The 12,669-nt window shown below is 45.9% G+C and overlaps 1 protein-coding gene across 2 annotated transcripts in view; it reads right to left on the reverse strand.

Moving 5' to 3' along the window:
* LOC126416191 (TBC1 domain family member 15) overlaps nt 1–12,669 on the reverse strand; it is a 75,811-nt gene that overhangs the window by 6,178 nt on the left and 56,964 nt on the right. For both annotated transcript variants that reach the window (XM_050083775.1, XM_050083776.1), the window contains one exon: nt 128–325. In XM_050083775.1, coding sequence (XP_049939732.1) covers nt 128–325 — 198 coding nt within the window. The remainder of the gene's footprint in view (nt 1–127; nt 326–12,669) is intronic.

Raw genomic sequence — 12,669 nt, forward strand, 5'->3', positions numbered from 1 at the left:
GTGTTTACTTTCTGTGCACTAGTCAGATATCAAGCTACAGAGAAATAAAACTAATGAAAATAGCTCTGAGGTAATGTCAATCTAAAGCAATATCGTCCCAAGTTCCAAAGAGACATTCTCAGCTTACCTCCCAAAGACGCATGACATCATGTAAAGGAAATTCTCTCTTGAAAAGAACAAGTAGCCAACGGAAACAGAAGAACATATTTGCAGAATCATTTTGATCAAGGTATGTTGCTAACTGAGGCTCCGCAGCAGCTAAAAGAGTGTGGAGCTGCTGGAGTTGTAGCTTCATACCAGCCTGGTCCAACTCAAAATTTGAGAACTGAGAGAGGAAAAAACAACCATTACTACACAATACAACAATTACACAAATTAGATATTAATTATAAATAATTAGATATTAATTGCAAATTGAGCTATGACACAGTGTACTCTTGCAAATAGGTATTTCAGACACACAAGATACAATTAGCCCAGTTCATATGTGCTGTATGTTAGGGAGCAGAATTACATTTCTCTGGCCCTTAAATTTTGCACCACAGTTTTCTGCAAAAACATGGGGTGGATATGCAGGTGAAATAACATCTACCATCTTATTCAAGTACAAAAAGTAACTAGTTAAATGAAGTTTGCTCTAGTCTGTATGTTACTAGTACATGAGGGTGTCCTATTGTTGGAGTAGGAAAGCCATGGGTCATTTTAATTTATCCCATGTTATCAAAAAGAAAAGTCTACAACGTTATGAGACAGCTGTTCACCAGACCTTATGTTCAAGAAAAATGTCAGTACTGCCCGAGGGGGAGGGGGGGGGGCGAGACGGGACGGGCGAGGGGGGCGAGGGGGGACGGGCGAGGGGGGCGAGACGGGACGGGCGAGGGGGGCGAGACGGGACGGGCGAGGGGGGCGAGACGGGACGGGCGAGGGGGGGCGAGACGGGACGGGCGAGGGGGGGCGAGACGGGACGGGCGAGGGGGGGCGAGACGGGACGGGCGAGGGGGGGCGAGACGGGACGGGCGAGGGGGGGCGAGACGGGACGGGCGAGGGGGGCGAGACGGGACGGGCGAGGGGGGCGAGACGGGACGGGCGAGGGGGGCGAGACGGGACGGGCGAGGGGGGCGAGACGGGACGGGCGAGGGGGGCGAGACGGGACGGGCGAGGGGGGCGAGACGGGACGGGCGAGGGGGGCGAGACGGGACGGGCGAGGGGGGCGAGACGGGACGGGCGAGGGGGGCGAGACGGGACGGGCGAGGGGGGCGAGACGGGACGGGCGAGGGGGGCGAGACGGGACGGGCGAGGGGGGCGAGACGGGACGGGCGAGGGGGGCGAGACGGGACGGGCGAGGGGGGCGAGACGGGACGGGCGAGGGGGGCGAGACGGGACGGGCGAGGGGGGCGAGACGGGACGGGCGAGGGGGGCGAGACGGGACGGGCGAGGGGGGCGAGACGGGACGGGCGAGGGGGGCGAGACGGGACGGGCGAGACGGGACGGGCGAGACGGGACGGGCGAGGGGGGCGAGACGGGACGGGCGAGGGGGGCGAGACGGGACGTGCGAGGGGGGCGAGACGGGACGGGCGAGGGGGGCGAGACGGGACGGGCGAGGGGGGCGAGACGGGACGTGCGAGGGGGGCGAGACGGGACGGGCGAGGGGGGCGAGACGGGACGGGCGAGGGGGGCGAGACGGGACGTGCGAGGGGGGCGAGACGGGACGGGCGAGGGGGGCGAGACGGGACGGGCGAGGGGGGCGAGACGGGACGTGCGAGGGGGGCGAGACGGGACGTGCGAGGGGGGCGAGACGGGACGTGCGAGGGGGGCGAGACGGGACGTGCGAGGGGCGATGAAACGTCGTACACCTACACATCATGAGCGGGTATGTAAGCGGTTAGAGTTGAAAGTCTCATTCTGGAAACATCCCCCAGGCTGTGGCTAAGCCATGTCTCCGCAATATCCTTTCTTTCAGGAGTGCTAGTTCTGAAAGGTTCGCAGGAGAGCTTCTGTAAAGTTTGGAAGGTAGGAGACGAGATACTGGCAGAAGTAAAGCTGTGAGTACCGGTCGTGAGTCGTGCTTCGGTCGCTCAGATGGTAGAGCACTTGCCCGCGAAAGGCAAAGGTCCCGAGTTCGAGTCTCGGTCGGGCACACAGTTTTAATCTGCCAGGAAGTTTCATATCGGCGCACACTCCGCTGCAGAGTGAAAATCTCATTCTGGAAACATCCCCCAGGCTGTGGCTAAGCCATGTCTCCGCAATATCCTTTCTTTGAGGAGTGCTAGTTCTGCAAGGTTCGCAGGAGAGCTTCTGTAAAGTTTGGAAGGTAGGAGACGAGATACTGGCAGAAGTAAAGCTGTGAGTACCGGGCGTGAGTCGTGCTTCGGTAGCTCAGTTGGTAGAGCACTTGCCCGCGAAAGGCAAAGGTCCCAAGTTCGAGTCTCGGTTGGGCACACAGTTTTAATCTGCCAGGAAGTTTCAACACAGAATACGTTCCTTGCCCTCACCAGACTGGAACCAGAGCCTTTATCACCAACAAAGCAAGTAGGTGCAGGCTACCATGTTTATCTATGGGAAATGCAAAAACCAGCCCCCCCCCCCCTTGCCTAGTGGTCAAGTCTGCCAGAAGCACTAGCCCAGGAAACTATTGAGATATTTAATGGTAAGAGACAGGCCCTTAAGTCGCAGTTTCTGGTGGATACCGGTTTGCATGTGAGTGTATTTCCCATGAGCCTGCTTTGGCAACTGTGACCAAATGCAAATTACGAATTAGCAGCTGCAAATGGTTTGCTCAGAGCTACAGATCGGATTGCGACTTTAAATCTGAACAACAGTTTGTTAGGGTCATTTGAGTTGCAATTTATTACACAGCTCTACAAAATAATTTTTTTTTTTCGTTGCCAGGGAAGTTTGAACAAAAATGGGATATTGTTATGATACTCATTCCGAGTATATTTGTGCTTGTTCCAAAGTGGCTCTGGTTTTTGAGATATAGGTTATTTGTGGAAATGAGAGTTTCATGTGGATAATATCGACTGCAGGGTCCATATATGGTGTAATGTATTTGCTACCTGTTTTTTAATTAGTGATATTGTACTATCTTTATTAAACAATTGTGCTCAGGGAGTGCATCTATGTGGTTGAGGATTACATCATGCAAACATCACACTGTCAGCATGTGTTCAGTCCTGTTGTGCAGTGCGTGTGTTGAAGATATTGAGGGTTGTGCAGATTTGAATTCGGCGGTACTCGACATTCATTTGTTGGCCGAGGTAATCCCCGCAACAGCCGATAGGTAGCGTTCAGTGTAAACAAGAAAAATGGCGATGGTCGAAAGTCACACACATGTGCAGTGCAGCTTCAAGGAGATAGAACCTATTCATCGTGACGTAGCAAATAAGAGGTGAGTATTCATTTCACACAAAACAATTAATGATGTTTGTTGGATGTGATTAACATGCAAATACAAGAAAGTTCTACATAATATGTAGTATTTGTGCAATTTTGTTTTAGGAAAACATGAGTTCTTCACGCCGTCTTTGCGTGAACCATCCAGATGAGTTCTGCTACATTTGTGGTGAATACGTTCTTCAAAAGAACAGGAAGAATATCACTCCTTTTGTGAAGGAAGCGTATCTGGCGTATTTCGGAATTAAACTTTGAGATCAAGACAAGGCGTGGGCACCCCATAAAGTTTGTAAATGCTGTGTGGAGTGCTTACGGCAGTGGACAAAACGATAAAGGAAAAGCTTAAGCTTTGGAGTGCCTATGGTATGGCGAGAGCAGAAGAACCATACAGATGATTGCTATTTTTGCATTGTTAATGTGAAAGGTTTTAATAGGTTCAAAAAACGAAAGTGTGAATATCCCGATTTGGAGTCAGCAAGAAGACCGGTGGTGCACAGCAACGATGTTCCTGTACCAACCTACACAACATTACCCACGCTAACATCATCAGATGACGATGTGCACGGCGAGGAATGTACAAGTAGTGGTTCGGAATACGAAGGACGTGAGACACAACCCCAGCAGTTCGACCAGAAGGAGCTCAGTGACTTGATACGAGAACTCAATCTTTCAAAGCAAGCATCAGAACTCTTAGCATCCAGGCTTAAGGAAAAGAACTGTCTTCATCCAAGTGTTAAAATAACAGCTTACCGGACGAGAGAAGAAAACCTTCTTCCATACTTCAACCAAGAAGAGGTTATAGTGTATTGCAGCAATATACCTGGACTTTTACTTGAATTGGGGCTGCCGGAATATAGACCAGAGGACTGGCGTCTCTTCATAGACAGTTCCACTAGAAGTTTAAAATGTGTTCTCCTACACAATGGCAATCGTTACGCATCTATTCCAATTGCCCACTCAACAAAACTTTGTGAAGCATATTCTAACATAAAGATGGTTCTGCAGAAAATTGAGTATATGCAGCACCAGTGGTTGATTTGTGTTGATTTGAAAATGGTGAACTTCTTGCTTGGACAACAAAGTGGATACACAAAGCACCCATGTTTTATCTGCATGTGGGATAGTAGGGCAAAGCACGAACATTGGAAGCAGAAAACATGGCCTCCAAGGGAACATATGGCTGTTGGTGAAGCAAACATCATTAATGAACCTCTGGTTAGTAGGGACAAGATTGTTCTTCCACCATTACATATTAAGTTAGGACTAATGAAGCAATTCACCAAAGCTTTAGACAGAAATGGTAATTGCTTCACATACATCTGCAATACGTTCCCTGGACTCAGTAGTGAAAAACTTAAGGCAGGAATATTTGATGGTCCTCAAATTCGCAGGCTCATCAACGATACCAATTTTACAAGTGTCATGACTGTCACTGAAGCATCGGCCTGGAACAGTTTTGTCGCTGTTGTAGAATGTTTTTTGGGCAATCATAAAGCTCCCAATTACGAGGAACTGGTCAAAAACATGCTCACTAACTTTCAAAACTTAGGAGCTAACATGAGCATAAAATTGCACTTCCTTCACAGCCACTTTGATTGATTTCCTCGTAATCTAGGTGATTTCAGTGAGGAACAAGGAGAGCGGTTCCATCAAGATATGAAAGGAATAGAGGAAAGATATAAAGGAAGATGGGACAGGCATATGATGGCAGATTATTGCTGGAATCTGCAACGTGACTGTTCTGAGGAGACCTATAAAAGCGTGCAGGAAAATGATATACTTATAGAGAAACTTTTCAATTATGTTTTATACGTGGACAAATGCCTATCAGGTTTTCATAGAAGCTATTTATAAAGATTATTTTCTTTTTTCATTGTAGTTTGTAGCGCTCGAGTTCAGTATTAGTAATTTTTTCTATTTTTTTGAATAAATCATGCATTATCTCAAAAACTAGAGCCAAACTGCATAAATGGTTGCTATATTCGTCCTCAGCACCACTAACCCATCCTAAAGCCACTCAAATATCCTTGGCAAGAAAATGAGTGTTGACCAGTGTTATCACAGATACGGACTGCACTACCATCGAGCTAGACTTTCCTTGCTATAATTTTGGACTGGGTCACATCATTCACACTCCATCCCTTGGCACACTTTCTGATCTCACCATAGCTATAGGTGTGCCTGCTAAATGTTTTCTTAGCACTCACTCAAGATGATAAGGTGCTGTCATTGTTCCAGCACTCAACAATCAATCACATCAGGACCATGCCTTGTCTTCTTACTTCCTCGTGTCCCAGATGGCTGGCCCTCTACAAATTATACACTGCAAAAGCATAATTTGATCCAATGCTCCAAGCAGGCATGGCAAGACCTTTAGAAAACAATTCGGCTTCTCCTCCTCACCTTGTACCAAAGAACCCAGATGGCTGGCACACCTGTGGCAACTAAGAGAACTCTACCAGCTCACTACTGCAGTCTGGTATCTGTGTACCACCACTGCTGGCACCAAAATACCAGGTTCCACGGCTGTTACTTGGACTAATGAAATACAGCGAGCATTTGAAGCCTGCCATACAAGCCACATGCAAGCCATGCTGCTCTTGCATTTGAACACCGTTGGTCCACTAGCGATTTTCTCAGACACCTCATCCTATGCTGTTTGTGCCATGCTACAACAGAATGTAAATGGACACTGGCAGTCTTTGAGTTTCTTCAAGAATACAACAGAAATAGTGACCTTAACAACCATTTTATACAGACGTTTAGCAGTCAAGGAAGCATGGCTGAAGGGCATTCCTTCACTATACATACAGACCATCAACCACTGCCTTTCACATTTTCACACCCAGAAATAACTATCTCCCAGTGCACATTAGCCAACTAAATTTTATTTTGCAGCTAACACTAGAAACTCGGCAGGTACGCGGTTCAAAAAATTTCAACGTCAATGCTTTGTATAGAAAGAAAAGCATTTCCACAACTGCAGATTTCACAAAGCTGGTGACAGCACAAAACGATGACGAGTTAAAGGACCTTCTGAAAGGCAAGATGGCCCTGCACTTGCATCACATGCGACTGCCAGCCACTGAAGAGTCAATTTGCTGCAATGGGTCAGCAGGTCAACAGTGGCTGTATGTACTGCCGTTACAACAACAGATTTTTTTACTTCACACTAACTCAGCTATCCAAGAATCCACAGGCACTAGTAACACAATTTTATGTGACCCAGTATTAAGGAGGGCTGATGTACATGGACTCAGACATGCATTCCCTGCCAGATGTGCAAAGTAACATGGCACCTACAAGTTCCACTCAAAAACGTTTACACATATCCACCTGTATTTTGTAGGACACCCCCCAGTCGCACATAACTACTGCTACTGGGTCACAGTTACTGATACAATGGAAACAGACTGCTGAGAATGTGACATATGTGTTCACACCTGTGATCCGATTTCACATTTTGGCTGTTCCTAGCAAGTGACTTACGACCAGGGTCAGCTGCGGCAGGCAGAAATATTTCATTTAATGACTCGGTTGTATGGGACACATATTGTGTTTTCACCAATGCCTACATCATGGTGCCTGCTGCCACATGGCTGTGGCTCACACATCCAGCAGTTTCCAGCTCATGAGGATCACCACCCACCCGGACAGTGCAGCCATGGCCCCTGCACATAGCTGCCTCCGTAGTATCACAGCAAAACCTAACCAGCGCATTCTCACAAAATAGCTTCACAACAGCACTGCTCCAATCACCCCATGCTATACACTGCAGACTCAATGATGGTGGGCATATTCCTACACCATCATGCCTTCATAAGCTCATGTAACACTACATTCAGGCAGTCTTTTGCTGGACTATGCCAAAACTGTTACCATGACACCACAACACTGAGTGCCCTCGTCTGGACTCTGACTGCTTGGACTGAACTATTGTGAAATTTCATTTACCCAGCACTCTGACCACTGGTCTCATCCACAGACTTCGCTAATCGCTGTCCCTGTTGCCGCAATAGCCCAGTCATTGAAGTTCTGTATAGTTCTGTTTTTGTCTTTGTTTCTTGAGGAATGAACTGTGTTGGTTAATTATACCTTACATTATTTGCTGTACCTCCATTCACAGACACAACACATATGACACAGACTTTCCCATATCATACTGCATTGTGGAGCTCCTACATCTTCCTTGAAGGCTGCTATAACATGCCACATGAGTGATTTGTGGACTGACACCGTAACAGTAGTGCTGTTGTGATTGAGCTGTGTGTTAATAAGGCTTGCAGCTCTTCCTAGTAAGGTTGGTGTATGGCAAACCTCTGCGTCTACCAGGATAGTTTTTCAAATGACGACAACCTAGCCCCTGCACTCTACTCAAGGTTTCCTATTGGATCCCCAGAGGCAAATGGAGATCATGCAACCGCTTGAAACTACACGGCATGGAAAACCTGGTATTTTTGTTTCCAAACACAAGGCAATGACAAAACATGTTTTCCTCGACACAGTCCACTGCACAGATCATTGCAGCTGGCCTACCAAAGCCCATCCACAGCTACAGGATGAAATAACAGGACACTCACACTCCACATTAAAGGGGTATACAAAGTAGAGTGTACCAACTGATGCAAACAAGTCTACCTAAGTGAACACATATCATGTCACAGCCACTATACTGCAACATCAGCCAGAACACTGCGGTCCATCTGGAAACCTCCACCCACAGGCAACAGTCACCTCGCAAACTCACCATCCAGCCACAACAGGAACCATTTACAAATTGAAAGAGTAGTTCTGTTTTGAGCTGACAGACATTCCATAGCTCAAATTGGTTAAATTTTTTATCTTTTCATTGTGGAGAAGTAGTGCAGCAACCTCGGCTTGCAGGTCATTCCACACCTATCATTTGGCAATCTCACCAAATCCCGACTCTGGAAAGACCACACTCCAGCATACGGTATATTGCTACCTGCCGCAGCGTGAGAATCGAAGAGTGTGAGGTTGGCAGATGTGTGGTACAGAAAATAACCAGCTGAACAATAATAGTATATTATGTGATGAAAGCTGTTTATCTTCTTGCTGTAAAGACCAATAAAGGGTCTTATCCTTACATGAAGTGCACCATTTATTAAGTACTAATACCTACATCTACATATATACTCTGCTCGCCACCAAGCGGTGTGTGGCGGAGGGCACAATTCGCACCAAAGTCTTATTCCCCCCCCCCCCCCCCCCCCTGTTCCACTCGCAGATCGCGCGAGGGAAAAACGACTGTCTGAACGCCTCAGTAGAAGCTCTTATTTCCCATATCTTTGAATGATGATCATTATGCGATTTGAAAGTTGGTGGTAATCTTATATGCACTACATCCTCGGCGAAGATCGGATTTCGGAATTTAGTGAGCAACCCTTCTGTTCAGCGCGTCGTCTGTATGCAAGTGTGTCCCACTTCAAACTTTCTATGAGATTTGTAATGCTCTCGTGATTGCTAAATGTACCAGTCACGAATCTTGCCGCTCTTCTTTGGACCTTCTCAGTCTCTTGTATCAGACCCAACTGGTAAGGGTCCCATACAGACAAACAATACTCTAAGACTGGACGAACTAACGCATCATAAGCTGTTTCTTTTGTTGAAGGACTGCATCGCTTCAGGATTCTACCAATAAACCGCAATCTAGAGTTTGCCTTACCAGTTACTTGTTTAATCTGATCATTCCATTTGAGATCATTTCGAATAGTCACACCCAGATACTTGACTGATGTTACCATTTCCAAAGACTGATCCTTTATTTTGTACTCTTACATTAATGGGGATTTTCACCTTGTTCTATGCAGTAGGTTAAACTTACTAATATTGAGAGATAACTGCCAGTCATTACACCACGCATTTATTTTCTGCAAATCCTTATTGATTTGTTCACAACTTTCGTGTGATACTACTTTCCTGTAGACTAAAGCATCATCGGCAAACAGTCTAAGGCCGCTGTCAATACCATCAACCAGATCGTTTATGTAAATCGTAAAAAGCAGAGGACCTATTACGCTGCCCTGGGGCACACCTGAAGTTACTCTTGTTTCTGTTGAAGTTACCCCATTCAGGACGACATACTGCTCCCTGTCTGTTAGAAAACTTTCTATCCAACCGCATATGTCATTGGATAGACCGTAAGCGCACACTTTTTGTAGCAAGCGACAGTGCAGAACTGAGTTGAATGCCTTTCAAAAGTCGAGAAATATGGCATCAACCTGGGAGCCGGTATCTAGAGTCTGTTGTATATCATGCACAAAGAGGGCTAGCTGTGTGTCACATGACCGCTGTTTCCTAAAACCATGCTGGTTTCTGCAGATGAGCTTCTCAGAGTCTAGAAAGGTCATTATGTCTGAACACAAAATATGTTCCATGATTCTGCAACAAACCGATGTCAGTGAAATTTGGCGGTAATTATGTGCATCCGATTTTCTACCCTTTTTATAGATTGCTACGACCTGGGCCTTCTTCCAGTCCCATGGAACTTTCCGCCATTCCAATGATCTCTGATAGATGACGGGTAAGAATGGTGCTATATCTGTAGCATAGTCAACATAAAATCTTACAGGGATACCGTCTGGGCCAGATGCCTTTCTGGCGTCTAAGGATCTTAACTGTTTTACAATCCCAGATACACTAAACACTGTCAGCCATCCTTTCGTTTGTTTGATAATTGAAAGGGGGAATGGTGCTGCAGTCCTCTATCGTAAACAAGTTTTTGAAAGCTAGGTCTAGAATTTCGGCCTTCTGTTTATCATCATTAGTTACATTACCTGTACTGTCAGCAAGAGAAGATATCGAATTATTTGTAGCGCTCATAGATTTTACGGACAACCAAAATTTTTTGGGATTATTTTTAGAATCTGCAGATAAAATATTGCTTTCAAATTCGTTAAAAGAGTCTCTCATTGTCCTCCTGACAGCTGCTTTCATTTCGCATCATTTCTGTTTGTCAGCGGGGCAGTGACTACGTTTAAAATGACTGTGCAAAATTCTCTGCTTTCTCAGCAACTTCCTAATATGTTTGTTGTACCAAGGTGGATCCTTTCCCTCCCCTATACTTTTGCTAGGCACATACTTCTCTAGCACATGGTGGACAATACCTGTAAATTCCGACCAAAGATGCTCAATATCTTTGTGTCACGCGGTGAATGCTTGGAGCTGAGCACAAAAATCATTCTTCTTGTTTTAACTGCCTTTTGTTACTTTTGTAACAACTGCCTTGAGGTCACTGATACTAGTTTCAATGTGGACATCTTCCAAACGGTAAGATCTACTTGTTGCCATTAGATCTAACAAATTTCCATCAAGAACAGGCATCTGAACTATCAGTTCTAAGTCTTTTTAGAGAATACAGGATTGCTTGTCAGGCCCAACATTTAAAAAGTAAAGCTGTCATCAAGCCAAATATTAGTTTGAACACCACAGTGCTTTACTAGGTATGATCTTGGTAGACGGAATATGCCGTTATCTTTCTCTGACCTTTGAACTGACTTACACAGCCAGTTATAGAGGGACACTATGACGTGACCTTCAAACCACAATCCAACTCTGGCATTTTTCACACCAACAAAAATTCTCATAGGAGAAGGTAATCATCATAATCAATTACTGAATGATGACAGTAGGACTAGAGAATATAAGTATTAGTGAGACGAAGTTTTCTTTGAAGTAATTTATTACATCTGGGAGTGAATGTGGAAGTCAATTGGTGGACCCAATTATGTAAGCATGACCACTCTTTATACTGAGTCTCATCCAGACAACTTCACCTGAAACTTCGGAGTCTTTATCGGTTAATAGCAGTGGATAAAAGATTTAGATGTACTTCCAAAATCTCATGGTAGTCAGTTTCATGTTTTAGCCAGTTTTCTGTATCTGGTACTGTAAGATCCCCGATACTAATGCTTTGGGATCTTTAACACTTAATTGCCTGGACAGGATAGGGAACCATCTGATGTAAGAAACATTGGGTGCACCCCACACAGTCAGCTATGTGGTGAGCAGTTTCTGATGTTCAGTCATCCTGATCCATTCGAGAGACCCTACAGATATAAACACTGTGATGCACACCAAGAACTTCACAGCCCACTCTTTAACACCAGTTCCAGAGACAATGCTGCATATTGAGAGCTTTGGTGAATTTCTGTGAGCACAGATGGTCTTCTCAATCTTCTCCGACAGTTGCTGGAATGACCGAAGTGTGACCTCTGAGCCCAAGAGGTAAGCACTGTCCATTTGTGCCACAATATGCAGCTGGGTGCATCTTGCTCTCTCAAATGATGCCTGGAACATCCTCTTCACTGTACTGAATGAGGCCCATAGGCATATTCATTTCATGCACATGGTGATCCTACTTTGAATGCTTTTCTCTGACAGGACAATAAGCTTCTTACTGGCTTAGTATGATTAAATATTAGCTGGAGATACATCTCAGCCTTCTGCCTCTGAGCAGTGTGTCAGCAGTGCGCAAGTAGCAGCAAGTGGCTTATTTGGTGTTCATATAAGTGTTGTAGTCAAGTTGAAAATTTGATTGAGTGTTCTTAGCGCACTTGTTTAGTTAAATCTGTCAAATCATTGTGTAGTTTCGTATTTAGCAGAGGCAGATTTGCATTTTAATATCTGTGACGTGTAAAGTCGCGTAGTCGTCTGTCATTTGTTTATTTTTTTCAAATAGTCTTTGTACATTACTGACAGTACAGTTAGCCTTCTGCCGCCAAGCAGTGTGTCAGCAGTGCGCAAGTAGCAGCATTACTGCATTTACTAGGCAGCCTTGTATTATAATAACCGTTTAAATTTTGTGTCGAATTGTTTGTGCTCTCTGTAGATGGTTCAGATGTATTTAGCATGGATAGGGACTGCGACTGCTGTGTTCGGACGCACGCTGAGTTGACATCCCTTCGCTCCCAGATTCAGGCAGTGTTGGCTTCGATTACACAGCTTGAGGCTGTTGCCAACAGGTATCACTGTGGGGGTCCAGACGGGGGTTTGTCGGGGACAGCCAGCTCGTCCCACGCATCCCCCAATCGGACTTCGGCTGTGGTTGCCCAGGATACTGCCCACTGCTCACATTGAGGCTGACCCCTCACCCGTGATAGAGTGGGAGGTCATCTCGAGGTGTGGCAGGTGGCGAAAGACATTCCGGAGTGCTGAACAGAAGGCCTCTCCAGTTTGTCTGACGAACCGGTTTCAAGCTCTGTCTCCAGCTGATACTGATCTTCAGCAGGACATGGCTGCTTGTCCTATTCCAGA

The sequence above is a fragment of the Schistocerca serialis genome, chromosome 8 (genome assembly GCF_023864345.2).
Source record: "Schistocerca serialis cubense isolate TAMUIC-IGC-003099 chromosome 8, iqSchSeri2.2, whole genome shotgun sequence".
NCBI lineage: Eukaryota > Metazoa > Arthropoda > Insecta > Orthoptera > Acrididae > Schistocerca > Schistocerca serialis.